At 29.2% G+C, this 25661-nt stretch overlaps 1 protein-coding gene across 1 annotated transcript; it reads right to left on the bottom strand.

Annotated features, from left to right (window-relative positions):
- Positions 1 to 4052: 4052 nt before the first annotated feature.
- Positions 4053 to 13673, bottom strand: LOC114175778 (Peptidase M1 family protein). The gene is made up of 32 exons (XM_028060572.2): positions 13433 to 13673; positions 12636 to 12716; positions 12476 to 12520; positions 12171 to 12311; positions 12006 to 12081; positions 11802 to 11878; positions 11323 to 11436; positions 11121 to 11195; positions 10914 to 11021; positions 10615 to 10827; positions 10461 to 10522; positions 10285 to 10312; positions 10113 to 10199; positions 9839 to 9864; positions 9534 to 9597; positions 9345 to 9425; positions 9123 to 9170; positions 8983 to 9001; positions 8816 to 8820; positions 8709 to 8720; positions 8572 to 8628; positions 8372 to 8481; positions 8215 to 8295; positions 7911 to 8094; positions 6203 to 6351; positions 5978 to 6116; positions 5733 to 5879; positions 5569 to 5650; positions 5304 to 5479; positions 4694 to 4921; positions 4508 to 4579; positions 4053 to 4396 (listed from the first exon to the last, which is right to left on the bottom strand). The coding sequence occupies exons 1-32, from the start codon at positions 13508 to 13510 to the stop codon at positions 4316 to 4318; spliced, it is 2946 nt and encodes a 981-aa protein (XP_027916373.1). The 5' UTR covers positions 13511 to 13673; the 3' UTR covers positions 4053 to 4315.
- Between the last annotated feature and the right edge of the window lie 11988 nt (positions 13674 to 25661).

The following is a 25661-nucleotide window of genomic DNA, read 5'->3' as shown; positions in this document are numbered from 1 at the left end:
GTTGGCGTGTATTTGTGTCGTGTGTGAGTACAACGCTGTTATGAGTTGAGGTCAAACACGGCAATGACTTGCTCCTCATGTGATTAACGAAGACCAAGTTCTTGCTTTTTTATTTTGTATAATTTTGTTTTTTTACCCAACTACCCTTCTATTTTCTTCATTGCACATTTTTTAACTCTAAAATAAAACCAATATTATGTTATTTATCTGTATACAACATGAAAATTCATACAGATACTTTTCAAATTTTCAACCTAGAAAATTATCGTGTTTAATAAAAATACAATAAATGATCCAAGTAATTCAAAAGTATCACCTAATATGTGCTACTTGTAGAAACTATTTTATTATTTGTTAAATATAAATAATTAAATGGTGTTGTTGATTGATGGAGAGAGAGAGAGGAGTGGTGGTTTACGTTAGCGTGAGTGCACGTGTGCACACCCATTTTCTGGATGACTTTAGTTTCGTGCGCAGCACCATCCCACTCACCCCTGTGGGCCCAACTCATCGATGTGGGGCCACTATAGCCCATGTGGGCCAATCTTCTTCTCCCTCTTTCCTCTTTTACCACCCCTTCAAATTACTTGCACGAATGCTCAATCTCTATACTTTATTTATTTATTTATTTATCACTCATTTCTCGATGATATTATTAATTATTCTCCCTCAAATTCAGGCACAAAACATCATTATGGATCTAACTCAAATCTTTTCATTCTCTTTTTCTTCGTTAACCCTTTTTTATATCATCATTAACATACCCTTTTAGTCTTTCTTTAATTCTTTACTTCTTTAATTTTTTTTTTAAGTTAACATGGGTTGTATTAAAATAGTTTATATTTTGAAATGATGGAAGCAACATGATAAGAAATATTTTAGATGTGAATTTTGTGTTTAGGAAATGCATGAAGAAAGGTATTTTGTTATGTGAATTTGAGTTGTCTACGAGGTTGAAATTTGGGTGTGTTGTTGTTGAACTAACGTGGTTGGAAAATAGAAAGCATGAAACAACTCCACAATTTTGGAAACTGTAGTCTTTTCACTCCACTCTGGTGTTGCCACGAGTCATGATTCTTTCCTCGCTATTTTCCTTTCAATTTTCATCTTTATGTTTGACAAAACCAACACAAGAAAAATCAGATCTCCAACGTGCATATTTATGAATATTGAATATTAAACTCAAATGGATAACAGACAAAATTTAATTAATTTATTTTCATGCATGAAAGGAAAAAATTATTACTTATCCAAAACAAAAATACTCAATACTTTGTAAAGTAAATGAAATGAAATGAAATGATTCACCTAAAATGGTTAAAAAGGGGAACTATGAATAAGGCATGAGAAAGAGTGTGATGATACTAGGTTTGTAACCAAAAGGCAAAGCTAAGACATGTGATTGCTTTTGTTTTGGCCTCCTCAAAAGTAATCCTAAGCTTTCTAATTATTACCCTATGTCTACATGCACCTCACTTCATTTTCGATTTTCTTTTTTCAAAATAAACACATTAAAAAAATTACCCAAAAAATCATATTCAATAAAAATGAAAATAAATCTTTATTTTAAGAATGAAAATAGTCAAAATTATACCTTTTTTTTTTCATTTGTCTGTATTTTAAGAATAAAATAGTTAAAGGAAATCAAAGTATTTTACTTTCCCCTTTCATCCTATTCCGGGTAAATTATTGGTTCCTATAATTGGATTGTAAGACTATACACTATAGGAAGAAAATTGTGAAGGGCTAGGTTCCCTAGGTTGTGATGTTTTGATGCCATGAAACATGGTGATTGGCATTTTGCAAGTATACATGATCATAGTCTAAATGTGATTAATTAATTAATTAATTAAATTTTAATTGCAAAGAGAAATTGTTGAAGCGAATTTGGTCCAAATATCGTGAAGAGTGATTTTGGTAGTTGTTGGTATGATATGAGGAAGAAAGGTTGAAAAGAGTGGGGTAGGAATAATAATAAAAGTCATAGATAGATTCTTTTCCCTTTTGCTTGTGTCCTAGGGTAACTGAAATAACAATTAAACTGAAGACTTTTTGAGGCTATAATTAATCTATGTTTAGATAGCAATCTTGTTAGATAAATGGGGACACCTTTTTCATCATTGGACAGATAGTAGTAAGCATCACAAGTGATAATATCAATTTTATCATTGTGCTACTTAATTTTCTTTATCACCCCACCTTTTTATTTGACTTATGCAAATGCAAACAAACAATTAAAAATACCATTTTTCATACAATACATTTTCGTAGCTACTTATTCTGGCATCCACCACTTTAATAAACAATTAAGAGGCCGAAAATATAGTCTCAAAGTTTTAATTGTGTTTAATTAATCTAGTTCTTCTTCTGTATAGTATTAATGCAGAACAACATTCTTGAAAGTGTTTCACAAAATAAATTTCTTCAAAGAATTGTTTGAATTAGGCTCATTAACCTTTTTTTAGTAGTGTGTAAACTAGTTAATTTATAGGATTGAGTAAAAGGATGGCAATTTACATAACGTATTGTGTTAATTATTGAAATTTGGTGCTAACGATAAATTTATTATTCTTCAATTAACCATATTGATATTTAATTATCCTAGTCTACGTATTTATTAAGGGTAGAATATTTAGAATATTGAAAATGTTTTTAGAAATTCCAATTTTAATACGGTCAAATTTTAGAAGTAATACAAACTCGTGTAACTCAAACATATATGTAAAAGAATTATATAAAATAATTAATTGTATAAATAGTAATATAAACACAATTCGTAACATAGGAGAATACTAAATTCTCTAATATGACCAAAATAACTCTAATAAATACTATATAAGTGTCACTATCATCTCACAGTTTTAACAATTTCAATCTCATCATTTTCTCCATATCTATTCAAAATTTGTCTCTCAAGCTATATTTAGCATAACATTTCTATCTTTATTTAGTAGCTGACAATTTTGTTCAACCTTAAATGGTTTATATACAAGGTTTATAGAAAGATAGTAAATAATATTTTTTAAAACATTAGATTCTAACTCTATACTTTCTTTATCTTTAAACTATATTAATTTTTACTAAATAAAGTAAAATTTTAATATATATATATATATATATATATATATATATATATATATTCTTTTTACTCACAAGGTAAATTTTTATTAATATTTTAATATAAGATAGAAATATTACTTAAGATATTGATAATGATATATAATAATTAGTTTTATGATAATTTAACATTACAATTATTATAATTTTACCCCAAAAGTATCTTTTTGGGGTAACTATGATATTCATTCAAAGTATCTATCCGTTCATACAATACTTTTTATTTTATTTTAAATTGGACTGTAAAAAAAAATCGTAAGAACTAGAATTATAAGTACTTCGAAGATATATATTTAGCAATAAATTCAAATTATACAAAAGTTGACATTAACATACTATTTCTATTATGTTATTTTATCAGTCACTTAATAATTTTACTAATATAATGAACTAGATCCACAAATTTCAATTATTAGCTATGAAGTTTGAGTTCTCATCAAACTTGATAGTTTAGTCAAATGTTATGAAGTTTGAGTTCTCATCAAACTTGATAGTTTAGTCAAATGTTGTGTTATGGAGTGAGAGTAACAACTCCAAAAATGACAATTTCTGTAAATGTATGCCATTAATCGCGACCAATGTCATAATTTGCTCTCAGCTACCAGTCTTATTTATGGAGAGGAGACACTTAGATGGAGATGTAGATGCTAAAAAAACTAACTGTTTTGACTTTCTCACTACAGCTAAATAATACACTTGTGTACACAAACCAAGCATCTATGTTTTATAAATGTTTCTGGTACACACTACGTACTCAATTAGGTCTGAAATATAGGATCAGGTAGATGAGAGTTGTTAAACGGGCATCAAACGTTGGTTAGGAGGAAGGTGCAAAAGGTGTTATTGCAGTCAAAAAGAATAATGCAAAATGCAGTGTTTCTTTTTAGACTTCCGTTTTTAAAATAGTTGAAAGAAACAAATAACACAATCAAAAGTAAAAAGACGGTATAATCATATCCATTCAATCGTTTTTAAATACCAAGATCAATTAGTTCACCTTTTATTATGGCGTAAAGCACTAACATCCTATGGAAATCGATATCAGAGGTCATCAGTGTAGGTGCATGCAAAAAGAGAGGCACCCGTTGTTGCGCCAAAGCTTGCACAGGATAGAGATCGTTGTAGCAATTGGTTTCCCCACAAATATATCATAACCGTCTAAAAGACAGCTTGGCAGTTTTCTTCGTGTCAGTGACAATCAAACAGCTAAGCTTTTCGATGCTATCTCAAACACATTCTCCGATAGTCCATTACTAGACACGATCTTCTCCAATTGTGCCTGAAAAACATCAGATTTATTCAGCAAAGCTAATACCCAACAGCGACAATTCAATTAAAAAAGAGAAAATGAGAGCTAATGTGAAAAAATAATAAAAGCTTATCACATTACCTTTGCAAGATTTTGTCTGCTTTCGTCATAACGCTTCCATCTTGAGAAGGCTGACACCATTCTTGAGGCAACCTGCATTCCTCCAAACCAATAAATTGTCAAATACAACATAAGGATCATCTAGCAATAATAATACACACAAACGAACTAATATGTAACTAAAAAAGAAGGCCAATGTGAAATGACCTGAGGATTTAGCTTGTCTAGTTGCAGCACAAGTTCTCCCAAAAATTCGTAGCCTGATCCATCCTTCGCGTGAAAGTTCACCGGAGACCCACAGAAACCTCCAATGAGAGAGTACACTTTGTTGGGATTGCGCAGGTCAAATGCTGGGTGGTTTAACAGTTTCCGCACATTCTCAACATTACCAGGAATATCAGACGTTGATTGCAGAGCAAACCATTTGTTCACCACCTGGAAAGGCAAGCAACGTATAAAATAGTAATACAGAAACCCCATTGTAGGATACCATCAAGCAGTAGGTAGGAAGAACTTCTAAAATAAAACTGAACATATGAACACATATAGGTGCACAAACTTGAGAGATTGAATAGTAGTCAGCTAGGCGAAAACAGAGAAGACTTAAAAAATTAGTGTAGGCGTCACAAGGAAGCAAGCACTGTGCCTTTCACAAATAATAGTTGGTATGACAATCGTTAGCATCTTAAGTTTAATCCAGCCTCACCACCAAATAGGACGCTAATGTGTATAACACACGAGATAGAAACGAATGGAGAAAACAAGCACAACAAGAAACTTAATTCCAAAACTAGTCATTAACGATCGAGATATTTACCAGGAAATCATGCTTCCACTTTCCATAAAAATCAGCTAGAACATCATCACGGGTTTTACCAGGTTTTTGGGCTATGGCAGCCAAAGCCGCAAATTGTTCAGTCATGTTTGTGGCAGATTTGTACTCGTGCAGTGCAAGCTCGGTGAATTCTTGTTCCCCGAGGCATCCAAGATAAGCTACAAAAAAGAAAATGATCTTGCTGGAATCATCCATGTAAATGTATACTAGTATGTAGCAAGAGATACGTGTATATATATATATATACCAAGAGCAATATTCTTCAGAGCACGCCTGGCCAAGTTTGGGTGATTGAAGACATATGTTTCTGTGCTCCTATTATTTACTACCTGCAAAGGTAATTGAAGATATTCAAAGAATGAAGAGAAGATATTTTTAAAATTCTAGACTGCTTCAGAGGGCAGGTCATACTGTGTTAAAGAACTCTAATCTCAGTTCACTTGCAAGCTGATTCCTGATGAAAGTCCGAACAGCATGAACAGCATCTGGATCTGCAATCTTCATCATGTCCATTATTTCTCCTTCCCCAGGCAGAGTTATTGCCTTTGCCACAAATTCCTAGATGATAAAAGAGCATAAAGTTCAATTAGTGAAATAATATGATAAAAACTAATCAACAAAAGAATATTACAGAGAAAACATTGTGCTAAGCATACTTTGTCCAGACTTAAGTCACATAGAATACTTTTGAACCCGTTAACAAAGTTGGGATTCAAAACCAATGGTTTGTTATGTTGAAAATCATCCACCAAGTTGAGCATCAACTTTCGTGCCAAAATTTGTCCGGCCTCCCAACTGAATCATTTGAATCAGCTATTCAACAAATTCCAATTGAGCTATCAAATAAAAAAGAATAAAATGCAACTTCAGAGGAGACAAACCGGTTGAATTCATCAGAATCATTAGCTAGCAGGAAAAACAGGTCGCTCTCAGTGAGATCAGATTCCAGACGAACAGGAGCACTGTATCCCCGTAACAAAGAAGGAACAGGCCTCTCAAATATATCAGTGAATACAAATTCTTCCTCTTTCTACTCCAGATACAAATAAAATTATCAGTTAGTCACGAATATCAAAAAGCTTACCCATGCTCTGCATCTTATTCCATTTCAACAAAAACCTACGGCTACTGGGACATAAGTTATGCAATATTGGGTACATAGGTAAATAATTACAATTTCTGTGCCATTTTTATTCAACACAGTTATTTAACATGAACGTACTATGTAATGAAACAAGTGAAACTTTTACTTTGTAGTATATCTGATGTCAGAATAACTATATGTTCATAATTTAACTACATAAGGTAATGGATCCAGAAAACTTCAGTGGGGAAAACGCAGGAAAAAAACATTTGTAAATTTTAAAGAATGGATGAATGATGAGAATGCTACAATTTGGCATGAGGAGGAGATAACTGGCTAAATGAATTTGTTCATTAAAAGAGGAAAAAGGTCAGTGTTTGGAGTCATTGACTGATCATAAGCCTATTTGGGGTGGCAAAAAAAGAAACTGATAATATAGATACAGAAAATTTTGAAAAATGTGTTGAGTCCATCAATGACCATAAAGTAGAAAATATTTCTGGTGACGGAGACCAAGCGACAACTTCCATCCCCGTACATTCCCATCCTAAAACAGTTCGCAATGGGTAGGATTTCCGGGGGAATTCCAGTGAAAATAGCTTTAATATTTCAGTTCTGGACGGAATAGTCCTACATATTCTGAAAGGTGTAAAATTAAGAATAATGCAAATCATTAGAATTTCCTCAACCTTAAAGAAGTTCAAGATTGCAGTAGTGACTAATGAAGTCACTGTCAAACAGTAGTTATTTCCCTTGAAGAGAAGAAAGGGAAGAAGGGTGGAAATTGCAACTGTATATTATCCACCTGCTACAGAGTACATGTTAAAAACCTGCCTGACAACCTTAAAACCACAGTTTGGCCAGTGTTATTGGGAACCAGCCAGGTAACCAATCCATGACCTCAGAAAAATACGGACGATTTTTGAGAACCAACCAACCAGTTCTGAGAACAAGTTTGAACGAACAAGTTTGTGGTAATTTTTAATTTGATATGATATGTTTTAAATATAAAGAAAATCGCATGTAATTTTCTTTCAATTTTTAATTTATGTTTTAAAGATAAAGAAATCACATATTTAATGAATATTACAACTAGGTATAAATTATTTTATCAATTTTATAAAACATAATTTACTTTTACTCATTTATATTATTAATCTGTCATTTTATTTTGTATTCTACATGTAAACTTGGTTATTATAACAGGGCATTGATGTATTTTATTAAAATTCAAACTCAACTATTATGATATATTTCATTTGGAGTTTTATATATACTTTGAATCTTGAGACTATATATAATGATGTTTTATTTAGTTTTTGTTGTTACAAACTTATAATATTGTACTTATTTAATATTATTTCATGAACTATTTAATTAATACTGGTTCGACCACTGTTAAATCATTAATCCTTCGACTGTGTCTAAACTAATTTCGTGCAGGTCTGGTTTTAAAAAATGACTTACAAAGTTCAAATAAACATGAGACAGAAGTTATAAATAACCTTGGTGACTCTAAGGACTGTAGTGTAGACTGGTTGATTACTGTTTGAAACAGATTGCAGAGTCCCATTATGATAAAGACTTGAAAGAAGTATGTCCTTGCCCTTGGAATCAAGCAAACCCACTGCAACAGGAATGAACGTGGGTTCCTTAACTGATTGTCCGGGAGTTGGCGGTATCTCTTGACTGCAAAAATGTCCTCATCAAACATACTAAAGACAACCACAAATAAAATCCAAGGCTAATATACCTTTAAATCACCCAATCAAAAAGGAAAAACCAAAAGTTGATGTTTTGTTTGTGTACCTAATCTTCAAAGAAAAAGTATGTGCTTCTGAATTATAAGAAGTGTTTATTTTCACAACAGGGGTCCCAGCTTGAGAATACCTGAACATTAGCTCGTAAGTTAATACAAATTAGTATAAGATAGCAGTGAGAAAAAAATGAAGCCATAAATACACACCATGACAAGAAATTTGCAAAATCAGCATCATTTGCATCCCGCATGGCAGAGAAAAAATCTTCACATGTTACAGCTTGACCATCATGTCTCTTGAAATAAAGATCCATGCCCTGAAATATGCGGAGTTTGTAAGAGTTGAACTTTAAATTAAGACATTGCAGGTAACACGGTTGTTATAGGCATTAGATAAACATTCTTACTTTTCGGAACCCTTGACTTCCTAATAAGGTTTTGTACATTCTGACAACTTCAGCCCCCTGTTACATAGGATCATAAGAACAAAATGCCACAGAGAAGGATGTAGAGGGACTAAAAACAGTAGTGATTATGGTCAAACCTTTTCATAGACCTGCAGAAAAGAACGACATCATTATAAACAATTCAATAGCTTAATGAGAAAAAAATAGAGACAAAAACGTCACAACCAAAGAATCTGAAACATACCGTAACTATATATTGAAATAGACAATAGGGCCACATCAGAAATTAATCCACATGTGTGGGCAAAATGATAGATAAATCAGTAGAGCACAGCAAATTATTACATAATATAGTAAAATTTTCAAATACGAAATTGACTCAATTATTTAAGTTCTGTTAATATGGCATGCCTGTGTAGAAGTTGTCCATCTGTCAACATAGAAAAAAAAAAATATGAACACAAACTTAGAAGCACATATATTAAGGGGAATGACGGTAAAATATATTTTTGGAGAAAAAGGATGAGGGGAAATGATTTTCATATTCTAACCTTGATATAAGAATGTGGTCGCACTGGATGGGCCATGGGGCCGGCATCCTGAAAAGGAGTTAAAAATATCAGAATACTACCTGACATCATGGTATTTAACATTAAAAGAATTGTAAATAAGATAAATTTAAATTATATAGATACAATGACAGGAACAGTCAGAAAAATGTCACTGTAGAACTCACAAAAATAATCAGAACACAGAAGGAAAAAGAAAGTAACCTGTGGAAACTGGTAATTTCTAAGATTAGAAACATCAGCAATACGCTTCACAGTTCGACTTCCCATATCAGATGAAAATTCCTGCCAATAATCAATACATTACATTGAAAAAAAAAAAAAAAACTCAACGGAAGGAAAACATTGCATTGTCTAAATTGAAGCATAGGAAACTGGGATACGGGTGCTTGCCTGATCGCGAAAAACTGTGAGACCTTCTTTCAGGCTAAGCTGGAACCAGTCTCGACAAGTCACTCTGATATTATTAAATAAAATGTTTAATTCAAGTGTTAACACACCCATGGCAATGAAAAGAAATAAACATATAATAGACAAATGTGCTGCAAAAACCCAGGTTTACAATATCTCAAATAGGTCAAAATTGAAATAGAACTTAGTAGGAAAAAGTTTTAGGACATTCTATGAATGGGAATAAAAAAGCCTAAAAAATAACAAGTTTGAAAGGATAACAAGATCTATGGTGTGGATAACGTCACCTGTTGCCAGTCCAGTTGTGGAAATACTGCAAAATAGACAACAAATAAGATCTAGTCACCATTAAGAAATATGCTATGGTCACAATTATAAAATAAGCTCTGCACACAATTAATAAAATTAGTTTTGGAAAACTAACTCCTCAGAAATTATAGTATCTAATAGTTTTAGAAATAAGCTCTACTGACAATTAAGAGATAAGCTCTGGATACAATTAGGAAAATTAGATTTAGAAAAGTAGCTCTTATAAAGTTATAATGTCGAATAGTTACAAACCTCATGTCCAATAACCCCCAATATTGCAGCATAATCTGCATCAGTAGCAGTCTCTGGAGAGGCCAATACAAGCTTTGAATTGAAAATCTGAAAATAAGAAAAAAAGTTTATGTAAATGTCAGAAGAGAACACAGATGACCAACAAAGACAAGCTGACAAGACGGGGTCTAACATTCAAGCTCTTGTTCTCCATCGCTCCCCTGTCAAACACAAAACAGGTATACCATATTACTTTTCTGCACTCTAACATTTCGTACTATCCCATCTCATCTCGTAATATATATAAAAGGCACAACGTAGGGAGGGCCACATCATTAAAATCTAAAAAAATTGGTAGATGGAAATTACATGTTAAAATCTGGGACAGCAACAACATTGAAGAGATCCAGGTCATATTCAAGTCCAAAAACCTGTTCAGAAAGCATATGACAAGACATCAATGTATATTGCGACCCGAAGTAAACCATCTGATCTAATAATTTAAAATTAAACAAAGACATACATCTTCATCCCACTTCATAGCTGCTTTCAGAGAATACATAGCATGTGCAGTCTTAGGTACATCTTCTGCAGGTGTCCATATCCTAAGGGATACATTCCGCCCTGAACGGGTAATAAATGCGTCATCTCTGCTCTGTAATTGTCCGGCAACCAAGGCAAACAGGTAACAAGGTTTCTTGAAGGGGTCTTCCCAAATGGCGTAATGCCTCCCGTCCTACAGTGTAGCATAAATATTGTCCATAAACAGTACACTAACCATGTAGATAGCCTCCACAGCTATGCATTACAAGATAACATTACCTCTAGGTCACCTTGCTCAGCCAGGTTTCCATTAGACAATAACACTGGATACAGTGATTTATCAGCCTCAATTCGAACTGTATATTTTGCCATTATGTCAGGTCGATCCTGTTGGAAGGTAGGATCCATTAGTTCCATGTGAAAAATTTAATCTTATAATTTAAATATACGAACAGTTTATCATATTGATTGCCTTAAGATGACAACCTGATAAAATGTAATTTTACGGAAACCTTCAGCCTCACATTGAGTACAGAAATTCCCAGATGATTTGTAAAGTCCCTACAGCAAATCAAATCCACAGTGAACACAGCTTCCTTCCCTCAAGCACTAAATTGTGGTGATTAAAGAGGAAAAATAGCAATGCAATGAAGAAACAAACTATATAACGAGTAGAATGTTCATTAACCTCTAATGATGTATTTTTCTGTGGATGAATCTCTGTGACAATTTCGAGATCATATTTACCACTAGGAGGTGATGGGATTGTGAGATGACGTACATCCAAATGATAATCTTCCTCCTATAGATGAATGTAACAGAATTAATATCAAATAGAGTTACACAAGTAATACAACAATCTAAACCTAACCCACCATCACTACCAATATAAAGTGTTTCGGAAAGTAAAAACAACTATGGTTTTAACTAGGAAGCACAAATATAAAGTCTTTCTGAAAATGAAAAACAACTAAGGTTTTAACTATGAAGCATAAATGTGACGTTCATTACACATAAAATTAAAATCAGTTGTAATAATATGAATTTCATTGTCTGAAAAACTTGCAAGATGGCAATGAAACTCAGCTGGTGATTAAGTTCATAAAGTAGCCAAGTTGAAAAAAAAAAATACATATATACATACACACACACAATAGATATATATACCTTCAAAGCCTTTCCATTCAGCTTAACTGAAACTAAACGTAAATCTTGTCCATCTAAAACTAGAGGTGGAGAAGAACCTGGTGCACAAAATAGAGCAATTAGAAGTGATTTAAATAAATATGAAAACTGGTAAATTACTTGGACAGTATAACTCAGTAGATTCAACAAGATACAAGTTCATCACAAGGAAACATAATTATCTACCTTCAATGCGAGGATACACAGAAATTTTAGAACTAACTATTGTCTTCTCCTCTTCCAGGTAAAATTTTAGATCCACCTGTAATAGTTACATACAACACATGAACAAAAGAATAAATAAATTTTTAAAAGTAGCAACAACATGAATGAAAACTCCTGTAAACTTACAGTGTCAAAGTAGTAATCGGGCATCTTATAATCCTTTAAGAATATTTCCTTTGGTGTCTCCATTTTAGATTCTTCAACTTGCTTTGGTAAATCCTCGGTGGCAACAGCACAAATTAGCCTCTTGCTTACTTGCTTGACCCTCTGAAACAGAATACAGGAACAAACAAGATCAGGTAACCAAATAAGCAGATAGTACATAAACGTTGAGTCTGAAAGAATCCACAGACATAAGGTAAAACGAAACATCTTTAAAAATGCAACTAAATAAACAACAAAGAAAGAAGTTCAACACAAATTAAACTTACTGGTAGTGGAGTATATAATGGGGAATACTTCTTTTGGAAATTAACCTGTAAAATCCACGTCAACAGTATTACATTCACATGACAACATTAAATGATAGCATTATATTTTTTAAAAGATCCTTTTCTTGGTGTATGGAGCTGCAAAAAGAACGAATGAAACCTCCGAAGCAACGGAATGCTTGTATCGGATGTTCCTTTTTGCTGTATTCTGAAAATAACCAACACCGCAATTAAGCTGAAGCTGCAAAGAAGGTGGTAACAATCATCATAATCCACAGAGGAGTAAGCAATATTGCAACATTCAACATGTTATTCTCAATTGAAAATTAAAAAGAAAAAAAAAACACAGACAATAAATCTTAATACAGGGGGAATGTATCAAGTAAGAAAGTCATTAACAAGAATAGTAAGAGAAAAATCGGATCAAACAACCTTCATGGATAGTCAAAATTAAAAGTATTTTAAAGAAAAAAGAAAATTTAGAAATTTCACATCTGTTTATCCCATTTGTAATAAGATCTAATTATTTATATTCACTTTTGATAGTTCATGTACACAAGAAGCCAAAACTCGAGTTCAGAAACTTCTCAACATCAAATTCGACTTTCAAAAATGCAGTTTGAAAAAAACATCATGCCATTCAGGGATTGGAGTAATGCAAAAAGTGAACAAGTGTAGGAAATAAAGAAAGCACACACGAAAAAAAAAAAAAAAAACAAAACATGTTTGCGTAACAACTGCCATACGTATAACAAAGAGTATTCTATATTGATTTTAAAAAAAGAGAAAAAAACAATACGACAGGAGAAATAACACAAGCTCCTACGACCAAAAATCCATTTCTCTGAAAGATTTTCGTTATTCCAGAAACAAGAATTGCACGCGGTGGCGTGGTGGTGACGGATACGTAGAATCAGAACAAAAACAAAGTGAAAATGTGTATGTATGGATAATCACAGGAGCAGGGGAGATCAAACCCAGTAGAGTGTTCCTCGAAAGAGACAATCTCTTCGATGGCAGAACCAACCGTGCCATTTATCGCGAACCCCTAACTGAGAGCTATGGATTTCCACAAAAACAAAACCACAAAGACAACCCTTTTAAACCCTAGATCACCGTGATTTTTCGTTCTTATAAGCGGATGGGGATAAGAAGGGGTAATTTTGAATTATGGACATCAAAATTCAAAAACAAAATAACAAAACCACGAAAAGGGATTGGATAAACCTGATAAGGAATATCTTGTGTAAATAAAATAAATAAATAAATAGATAAATCTTGCTCAATTGCAGAAACGAGGATGTTTGAGCTTCCCTCACCGGTTTCTGCGATGAAAGTGCAATGAACAGGAAGAAACAAGATCGAAAGAACACGAATAAATAAAGAACGGAAGATATTCAAATAATTATTTATTACTTTTATTCGAATTTAATTAATTAATGGAAAACTTATTCGTATCAAATGTGTAATTATAATTTATACTGGATGGATAAGCATTAGGGAGAAGTAAAGTATTGATTTATTTACTTTATAGTGTTAATCGGTCTTGCTTCCCTTTCATTGGTTCCTTTCTTTTATTAGTAAAATAAGTCTTTAGTTTTTGTTTTTCTCTTAAATTAAATGGATATGAAAATAATTAAGGAGCAGCAAAGTATTGATTTCCTTAATAATGTTAATTCATAGTATGCTGTTGTATTATTATTTTTTTTACATTTGTATTGATATTGTATTGTATGTATTAGTTTTATGAACTTGTGAGGCTGTTGTTATTTTAATTATAATAATAATATTGTTAGTATGCAGTTGTTATTCGGAGTTTATCTCAAAATCTTTTGTAATTTTAAATTTAGTCATTTGTAAATGATGTAAATTGACTTCGTATTATTTTTTTCGCAATGTTAAACTGATTCATAAATGCAAAATTCCACATAAGATGGGTTAAATTCCGAAAACACTTGTCTTATATGACTTGCTTACTTAATTTGTCAATGCAGTACCAAGAAATACAATAATAACTTTAGGAACCGATTTCAATGAAAGCATTTTCTTTTAATTTTGACTTACTTTCAATATTTTTAAAAAATATTAATAATTGAATTATGTCAAATGTAAATTATAAATTTAGGTTATAATTGTACACTTAAAGTTTTTTATTAAAAAAATTTATTTTATTTTATCTAACTAAAAGTAATATTTTATTTTATTTATCTAAAAATAATAATATTTTTATTTGATTTATAGTTCGGTCTCCTACTTTTCTTACAATAACTTTTTCCTTGTGTTTGTTTGTTTGTATATTAATAAAATTATCTTTAAATTATTAAATGTAATAAATAATATTCGTGCATGATTGATGTTTACATGTTAAGTAGTCATTCGTGGCTATTTGGTCTTCATGAATGTTTAATTGTGTTTTTAAGTGTACAACAAAATTGTGAATTATCAACTGAGTCTCTAATATTTATATTTATTGAGTACTCAATTATATAAATTCTTTCGTCAAATATACTTTTTAACTATTTTTTTAATGTAACAATTAAGTTGTTAAATTGTTGATATGATTATTATTTTGTCATGTTTGTTGAGTTGTCTCATATATAATTTTATTTATTTTTTAAAATTTACAATTTTATAATGTTATCATTATATTATCGTATCGTTATATTGTTTTATCCTTATATCGTTATATTATCATATCATCATAACATTATGTCATCAAATTGTAATATCGCGATATTATCATATTGTCATATTGTTAGAAAATGATTACTCAAATAATACTAATAATAATAAAAATATAAAATGATATAATAATAATTATTAAAGCAATAATAATACTGAGACATATATATAAATCAAAGAATATTAATCAGAGACTTTATAATTATTATAACAATAATAGATAAAAAGTAAATGAGGTAAAGAGTAGAAATAGCCTGGGTTGAGGCACGCATAACGCTATCCTTAGAGATAAAATGTCCCTACTGCACAGGGCTAAACAAATATGTCAATACACAATCATATGTGTTTCTTATCATATGCGTTTCTCTCCCAAGATACAACAACCCGTCAGATCAATCGATGTTCATTATAGGTTCTAATCAGTAGGTGCACGTTACGGCCTTGTGCATGTATCTTGTTTCATGAGTGTCACTTAGAGACTTGCCCATGTCTCACAATGGCGGCCCCACCATCACACTCACTAGGTAAACCCTCAAATGGTGGTTTGTGACTCACACCCCTACAATAATTGTCATTAGATTTATTAATAGGTATTTTATAAAATAATTCACATACCTCAACTATTAGGTTTATTAAGAGGTATTTTATAAAATAAGCATAATAATGCACATACTTCAACCTTATTATTGTCACAATTTATAGTACACCTCGCCATAGGAATGAGACATAAAATTTAATCAAATTATTTGGTGTACTTTAGTCAATGACAACTTTGTTGTTACCCATTGAACTCCATTTCATGGGATCGCCATTCATGTGGAGATGGGTGTCCATTGTTGCAACTAATTTATGGGCTATAGTCTCATTCCCCTCGACGACTCAAATACTTGTTGTTGATGCATCAACCCTTTGATAAGCAGATCTGCAACATTTCTTTCTAACTTGACAAAGTCAATAGAGATAATATCATGAGTAATTAAGTTTCTAATATATTTGTCTCTCATTCTTATATGTCAATTTTTCAATTTCATTGACATTTTTACTAAAAACTTTAAATATAATATTTTGATTGTCAGGATGCATTGGAAAAAAAATAATTTATGCTTGCACAGTAGATCATGACATAACAACAACTTTTTAACATATTTTCATGACAGGACACCTTCATCCAAGGTTAAAACATAACCATAACCAATAGGTGATATTGTGCCACCATAATCAATATCCAATTCACAATAATATATATCATTCAATAATCTCAAGAAATTGGACATATTGCCATAATATAAGAAACGCAAATAATATTACACTAGATGGCAAATCAATGAAGTATATATTCATTCACTTTATATATATAACCAAGATTTTTTTTTTCTCATTAAAAGGTATATTAACCTTTACAAGACACCCCCACACTTTTAAATATTTTAAATGTGGTTCTCCTTTCTTTCATAACTCATAAAAAGTTTTATCACAATCTTTTGTGTTCAAAAAATGGCATGCAAGATATAAAATTTGACTAATATAATGTTAGGCAAGCTAGAACTCGTAGAATAACATTTACTATATCAAACAAAAACATTTTTTTTCCGCTGCACCATTACATTAACACCATATGAAAATGTTATTTAATGAATAATACCATGAATTTCACATAAAAACACTCATTTATAAAGATATGTATCATCACTTCTCTATTTAATTAATTTTGTACATCAAAATTTCATAATTTGAATGGTCTCTAACCAAAATTTCTCAACTTCTCAACAATTGTAATAGTAGCATGACATAAATCACAACTTAACATATGTAATAATCAAAGAGAACTTATAAATATTTTATTACAAGACAAAGGTACTTACGCAAACAGATCATCACAAATATATCATTTATCAACCAAAACACATGTCTTGAATTAATAATTTTATTGTACTCAAGAAACACTTCATAACTATGTTGAGCAGCAATGACGTTCCTAAATTCAGAAACATGAAAATTCATCATATGGAGATTTCTTCTTTTATCAGCATTTACATGATCTTAAACGTGATATCAATTAAAATAATTAATTTTAATTTCATGTTATAAACAATAATTTTTAAAATCAATAATATGATAATTTATTATCAGTCATTTTTTTTCATTTAAATATCAAGCTAATTTTATTTTCCTTTGCAAATGCAAAGTTTAGTTTAATTGTTTTCCATAACACAATAGTTGTTTTAGTGAGACAAATTATTTTATAATTATTTTCATACAAAATACTTAAAATATATACATTATATAGAACATCTTTATCAATAGTAAGAATAGACAATATTAAATTATAAATTAATATAACAACATAAACATTAGCTATAGATATCACAAAAACATTATTCAATGAGAAGGAATTTCATTTATACATAATTTCATTTATTGTTATCAATAGAAATAGAAACAATTATACACATCAATTTTTAGGCTTTGTTGAAACTGATTAAATTATAATCATAAGAAACACATTAGTTCATAAAATGTGTTTTCAGTCTTCAACTCTATATTGTTTTTAATTGTAGAAATTAATACAGATGAGTAATAAAAAAAGAAATAATAACAAGATAATACTTTTTCTCTTTAAGAACGTTAGAAAATGATTACTCAAATAATACTAATAATAATAAAAATATAAAATGATATAAAATAATTATTAAAGCAATAATAATACTGAGACATATATATAAATCAAAGAATATTATTCACAGACTTGATAATTATTATAACAATAATAAATAATAGATAAAAAGTAAATGAGGCAAGGAGTAGAAATAGCCTGGGTTGAGACACGCATAACGCTATTCTTAGCGAGAAAACGCCCCTACTGCACAAGGCTAAACAAATATGTCAATACACAATCATATGTGTTTCTTATATATGCGTTTCTCTCCCAAGATACAACAACCCGTCAGATCAATCGAGTGCAGCGAAGGATCTCTGAACCTTACGAACACCATTGTCTTAAAGATAATATAGAGAAGAAAATAAGAACATTTAGAGCTTGTTGTCTCTGTTATTGTGTCTTTCCCCATGCACTTAGGTGGTATTTATAGGTATATAAGGAAGACAAAGAAGTAAATAGTAATAAGAATATAGCCGTTAGCCATAATAACCATTAACCCATAAATTAAAGGTCTATAAAAACATAAGTAACAGTAGAATTTTTATTTTAATTATTTATTTTTTAAATTATAATAAAATGTTTCCAACACATATCACTATGTCATTTTATCGTTAGATCGGTTTATTGTTATATCGTCATATAGTTATATCATCATATTGTTATATTATCACATCATTATATTGACATATTATTATACCGTTATATCGTCATGTCATTATATTGTCATATTGTTATATATCATATCTTCGTATCTTCATATCATGTCATTATATTGCCATATTGTTATATCATCATATTGTTAGATTATCATGTTATTATATCATCATATAATCATATAATCATATTGTTATATTTATAAAAGTATAAAAAAAATTATAGTTATAAAAGTTGAAAATTATAAAATTATAATTTATAAATTTGTTAAATAACCAAATAATAAATTACATGTGCCAACAATGGAGATAATGTGACATGCCAAGATAATAATCATGTTGATAGCAATAAGAAATGAACATGGAGATTCAATTGACAAATTTAAATTTATTGAGTACTTAATCAGTTATAAAATTTAATAGGAACTTGATTGAAAGTTCAAAATATTTAGGAAAAACTTAAAACATAATTAAACCTTCAAATTTTTTAAGTGACATATTAAGACAATAATCACATATAGCAAGAAGCGAAATTCAATTGAAAAAAAATATATTTTTTTAAGTATTTAACCGACCTTAAAATCTATTAAAGATTCAATTGAAAAATTGAAAGTTTAAAAAATTTTAGAAAAAACTTAAAACATAACTGAACCTTACACGAATAATAACTAATTATGTTTTTTTTTTTCTTTTTTCTTTTTTTTTCATTAATAAGTTTTACTAATTTGAAAGGGCTTTTTCTTCTTTCACCCTTAAATTTGTAGTTGTTACTCCAAAAATTTAAAAAGGATAATTTTCTTCTTCATAAAAGTAATTGTCAAAATATTTGTTTTGTACGTCTTTCAAAATATGTTTCAAAAAATGTTCACAATATGATTTATAGAACAAAATTTTTGAAGCAATATTTTTATAGCAATTTTCAGAATAAAAATTCAGAAATAAGTTTCTCTAAAACGAATGAAATACATTTTTAAAATAAAATTATCAAAACAAAGATAGAATAAATATTTTAGAACATACCTTTTACAAAACGTGAAATACTTTATAGAATACACTTTTAGACCGAAATTTATTTTACAATGCGTTATGTCTCTTTCTCTTTCTTTATCGTAGGAATTATAATATTGACAAAACTAATGAGCCGTCTGGAATAACAAATTTTGTTTTTTAGACAAATACTTGAAGTTGATGCTGTTTAGGTTTGAATATCATGGCTGGAGTCCACTTAGAAAAGAAAACCCTAATGACACCATCATTTTCCACTATTACTAAGCAATTGGGTGGAGAATAATCGCTTTTGTTATTATTATAAATAAACATATTGACCATCACTAAAGATACAAATTAAATGTTTTTGACCTTAGTAATAACATTTTGAGTTTCTTTAGGTATATTTAATTATCTCACATTACTTTCAAATCAAAATAAATGATAATTTAATTTTTTTTTCGTCTTTCATCTTTTAAGACATTTTTAAGATAAAAGGTGTAACGGAGTTTTAAATTCCAAAACAAATAATACTTTAAATGTAGTGATTGATTTTAATTATATCACTCATCGATCAAACAACCAAGGATGATGTGTTGCACTGAGGAATATTTTATTTTTATTTTTTTCTATTGGTATTGGAATGCAAATAAATAGAAATGGGGTGCATTCCTTCCAGATGTTGCTAAACACAACAGATTTAAATAACATTGCAAATATTGTTTTTGTCTGAACTGAATAAATGGGTCGATTTTGGGCTTCAAATATCCCAGTATTTAACGGTGCAAAAATAATCCATTAAGGAACAACAATTTGTATCACAATGGCCCAATAGTCGTCAGTTTTGCAACATGCACTGTCCACTAATCTCTCTCGAGTGTAAAAGAAAAAAGAAGGGGAAAAAATCCAAGGAGCTGCATGACTGGTATATAACAGAACTATAGATTATATTGAAAAAATGTTTTTTTTTTAAATTTTTTTTTCTGAGATGATAGAAGAAATCAAAAACAAATAATAAAAAAAACACTCAAACACAAATAACGTGACATTCTCTTTGAAAAAGCTTTTTCAGATTTAAAATAATTCAAACACATTCAAGTTTAAAGCAAAGTTTAAAATGATTGCTTTATGAATTAATCAAAATAATTTAATAAAACTTTAATAATTTAATTCAAGGGGAAACAGCGGATCATCTCTGATAGAGGACTCACTAAAGTTTCAAGATGTACACCAAAGTTTTAATTCAAAGTCCAATAATAAAATAGTTGTCGATCATCATACGTCCGAAACATTATTCGTTTGGAACGTCAACTTTATGATGATTTTTTCTTTAAAAAATGTTATGAAAGATGAAAAGATAAATAAATATTAAAATCACTTTAGAGTTTGACTTATAAATATAAAAGTAAAATGTAAAATAACTTGTTATATCAGTATGTGTCTCTTGGTGATGATTGATTTATGTGATAATTCTTAATTTTCGTAAAATATGGTATTGTTTTTTAGTCTCATCCAAAGAAAAAAAACAACATTTCGTAAAATAACATGAATGATGTTACCTTTAATTGTTTTAAGTTTACTTTCATCTGTTGACGAGAAAAGTTTAAGGACCGAAACTTTTTGAGTTTTACTTCGTGAAATCAGCAGCGATTTGCGCTTGTGTATCACAAAAGCTGTGAAATGATTTTTCTTGGTGTTCTCAATACTTCATCTTTTCCTAATTAATTGAATTATTTATGAACATGTATCATTGTATGACCTTTAACACAAAAAGTGTCTTGACTGAATGTTCGAAACAGTCTCAACAAACATGTCCCCTCATATCTTTGACCCCAGACTCGTTTGGTCAACGTCCAAAGCAAATTCTCATATTAAGTATTTACTCACTCATTGAAAGATATTTCATTTACTCAATCGTTTTATAGTTCGATACACAATATAATGCATTTTTAACTAATTAATACAATACAAGTAATTAATTATCCTCCACATCAATCCAATTTAATTATATATGAGCACTAGAAAATTTCACAACATAATTATCGTCTGAAGATACCAAATCATATTTTTTTATCATCGCATACTAAATATCTCATAACATTCGAAAAACAAGCACATTAAATATTGATAATAATTTATTAACTTTTAATAATATAATCATCTATAAGCTTTACATACCAAATGTTTCTGCAAAAATCATACTCTAACAAATTTGAAAATATCTAAAAATGAGATGTAGTGCATCTCTCACATCCCTGTCTTTACCCTCGTGAGTCGTGAGTGAGTGTTTGGTGTAAAAATATAGGTAAGTGAATCTTTCAAATTGTTATGGCCTCACTACAACAATAAACATATTTATCAACCACCTTTTTGCAGTAATTATGTAATTATTGAAATGATTGACGAAAAAAGTGTCTAATATTTTTGATAAATTTTATCATCAATAGTACCGCTAAAATGTGTAGATAATTATTAGTAATTAAAATTTGTTAGTATGTCAGTAATTATTAATAAATTTTGAATTTTTGTAAATATTATAATTTAGTCTTTTTTTCTTTAGTCATTCTTCTATTTTTTTCATTTTTTTCATTTTTTTCTTTTTCTTGTTCTTTCTTCTCCTATTCATTTTTCTATTCATTTTCCTATTCATGTTCCTTTCTTCTTCTCTTCCTTTCATCTATTATTATTGTTGTGATCTTTGTTCTTCTCACTGTTATCTATATAATTGTCATCTTTATTGTTATTAAACCTATGTTATTATCGTTGTCGTCTTCTCTTTCTCTTCTCCTTCTTCCTCCTTTTTCATATTCTCTTATTATCACTAATCTCTAACTAATTTATAACAAATATTTCATCATATTTTTCAGAAAGATCGATGTACATTTTACTGATAAAATTATTGATAATTTTTTAAGAAATACAATTATTGATGAATTAACGACTAAATTTAAAAAAATTGAACAACCGACAAATTTACCATCAAATTAAAAAAAAATCATTGTTGAGATATTTATCATGACATGGTCAAAGTTCAAAGCAAAAACTTTGGTGTTTATTTTATTGACAAATATATATGTTATAAATAAAAAAAAAATCTAATATACCAATGAATTTTACTTATAGTTCTATTACAGACAAATATTTCTATCGGCAAAGTTCGTCAATAAATATATTTTATTGGCGATTTTTTATTTCATTAGTATTTTAATATTTTGTTGGAGTGACCTAAACCATATTTTTGTTAACAAAACTTTGATGCAAATATTCCCATGAATAACTTTCCACACTTTTTCTAGTCTCAACCACACCACTTAACAAATTTATACAACAATTTATATCAACAAGTCTTTCAAATTTTTGTGAGCCAAATTATAAGAAAATTTACTTTCAAACCCTAACAATATTCTATTAATTTGGCTTAGTGTGAATTATTTACAAAATGTGGGTAATGGAATTGGAATAGGAAGTTATGAGATGAAAAATATAAAAGTCAGTAATAGGGATGATGATGCGGGATGGGTCATGTGAGTCATCCCGCATGTCCCAAAAAAAAATGTGTGGAGCAGGTTAAGTATTTTAGTCCGTTTGTTCGCTTAGACCCGTCCTACATAATCTGTATTTGGCCCGCATAATCCTCATTACTTAAATTTTTAAAATATAGTAACTCTGGCACCACATGTCGTGTGCATTGTTTTTAAAACTTGCTCATTTACTTTTTTTTTTCTAGTCCCTCCAAAAATAGCTTTCATCCTCATTCAATTCATCTAAAAGTAGCTTCATCATTCACATTTTTTTCTTCGTTTTAGTCAATTTCAAACCATTTATATTTTCAATAGTCTTGTACTTACAAATTAAAAATTTTAAATAAACATATGGGTCAAATGTTATGTGAAGTCAACCTGTTTGTTTTTTACGGGCAAATGCGGATAGGTTTACCTACATTGTTAGTTAATAGTGAAAAAAAAAGAAAAAAAAAGTGTTTTTTTTTTAAAAAAAAAAAAGTGAAAAGAAAAGGGTAATGTCTCATTGTTTTTCAAAGGGAAAGAGTTATGTTTTAACTTGGTGAAGACAAACTTCTAAATGTTACACTAACTCAATCTCTAGTTCTATCCAAAGTCTAATTAAAGTCCAACCTAACTATCTAACTCTCTCTTAAACTTCATTACTTAATAATTCTTATAGATTAAACATACGATGATAGTAAATCAGTCAAATCATAATAAATCACACATGCAAATGAATATCTAAACAGTTCTGAACATATATTTTATTATCTTACTATCACATAAATTAATCAATCTTACTATTTTATACCAACACTATGTTTTTATGTAACATTCACAGTGATGTTATTGAATATATATATATATATATATATATACATCAAGAAAAACCCAATTACAAAAATAAAAGATAAAAACACATTTAGCACATAATTGAACTGGTATGTATGATAGTGAAAGAAGTTAACTTTTGGGATTACTATTTGAAACTGGTTTGCATTTTAAAAAAGAATGAATATGATTTGGTTGGGTTTTGATGTTGTGAAGAAGATGATTTGGTTTGAAAAGAAATGTGTTGTTGGGCCCATTAATGATGAATTTGTGCCCTTCCCTTCTGGCACACATGAAAGATTGTGGGGACACAGCTTTTGATGGCTAAGAATGAATTTGAAAGTGCCCTAAAATTCAAACTATTTTTGTCTGTTTGTTAGCAGAATGTGTCCGAATTGGAGCCATTAAAACGACAAAGTTTTGTTAATGGTCTCACATGGGGGCATATGCTTCCCATCGCCATCCCTTAAAAAGAGCGTTTTGGAGTGATGTTGAGATGAAATGCCCTAATCAAATGTGCTGTAAGTCAATACCACACTGTCCTTTTCTGCTGCATTCACACATTTTTAAATTCCTAACCATGCTTCTTCTTCTATAATATTTTCATGCAAATAAATACGTGTAATCTATACTGCTATATGAAGATAATTATTCTTTTTTCGATGTTTACTATTTTTTTTTCCAATTTTATCTTTCAAATCATTTTTTTTATTTAATTATTTTTTCAAATTTAATTACTTTTTAAATTTAAATATTTTTAAAAATTAAATAAAGTAAAATTATCTATAAATAAATAATTATGTTTTATTATCATAAAAAATAAATAATACACGTGTATATATCATCACAGTATTTTCCCTAATATAAATAATAATTATAAAAAAAACTCTAACACATAATACACCTATGGCTTGATAACACTAGTGTAACTATAACTAAAATATAATTAAAGATTATTTTTTGTAATTTCCAAATTTAAATCAAAGCTGAAGTTGAAAAAAAAGTTATTTATTTTACATAACTCATTTATTAAACATTAATTCATTAATTAAATAGGTCTTTGATTAATTTATCGATTCAACCAAGTCTTAAATCTATGGTGGTGCTTTTGGAGAGAACGAAAAGTCAGCAAAAAAAGTACACATAATTCCTGAAATATATTTTTATTTTCTAAAATTAAAAGGTGGCAAGTGAGCATTCTTTTTTAGTTAACAATAAGATAACTATTTCTTGTTTGTCCTTTCCAAACAGTTTTTTATACAGTTAACTACATGGACTAATTGACACAAATATGTTTTAGATTAATTAATAATTTTAAGTTTAAATGTTTAATATGTGATTAATTAAATATTTAGAAAAATAACTTTAATTATCATATAGAGACTAGAGTTGTTCTATTTAATTGAAGAAAAAAACTTCTTATAGAATTATACTTGTATAAAAAAAATAACTAATTCTGTATTTTTTTGAGACATTATATATGGAAAATGATAAATTTGAAGGGATATAAGAGTAGATTTTACGAAAACTAGAGACTGACGTGATAAATTAAAAAAAAAAATTAATTAATAAAAAAAATAAGATTATTAGTTTATTTTTATATATAAAAATAATTTAAATTAAATTATAAATAGTGTAAATTATATTACAATAAAATGTGATTATTATTTAAATTAGAAAAAGATTTGATAAAAATATAATTTTTAGAAATTAAGATCGAATGAAATTTTGGGATTAGTTTAAAAAAATTAAGTAATAATTTGACATTATCAAATTATTTTATATTGATATGTGTTAGTTTAAAATTAATATAAATTAAATAGGAGTAATTTAAAAAAAAAATTATACATCGATGAAAATAATTTAAATTG

Source organism: Vigna unguiculata, chromosome 3 (assembly GCF_037176805.1).
Source record: "Vigna unguiculata cultivar grain cowpea cultivar isolate G323 ecotype 2 chromosome 3, ASM3717680v1, whole genome shotgun sequence".
Taxonomy (NCBI): domain Eukaryota; kingdom Viridiplantae; phylum Streptophyta; class Magnoliopsida; order Fabales; family Fabaceae; genus Vigna; species Vigna unguiculata.
Note: the sequence above shows the minus strand (reverse complement) of the source record. Positions and strands in the feature narration are given on the sequence as shown.

What these genes read in the sequence shown, in the direction of transcription:
- LOC114175778 (XM_028060572.2), bottom strand. Translation starts at nt 13,510, where the DNA reads ATGGCACGGTTGGTTCTGCCATCGAAGAGATTGTCTCTTTCGAGGAAC. An exon ending in AGAAAAATACATCATTAGAG is followed by an intron (nt 11,196 to 11,322) that starts GTTAATGAACAT and finishes GATTTGCTGTAG; the next exon opens with GGACTTTACAAATCATCTGG. An exon ending in GATTCTGATGAATTCAACCG is followed by an intron (nt 6,117 to 6,202) that starts GTTTGTCTCCTC and finishes CAAATGATTCAG; the next exon opens with TTGGGAGGCCGGACAAATTT.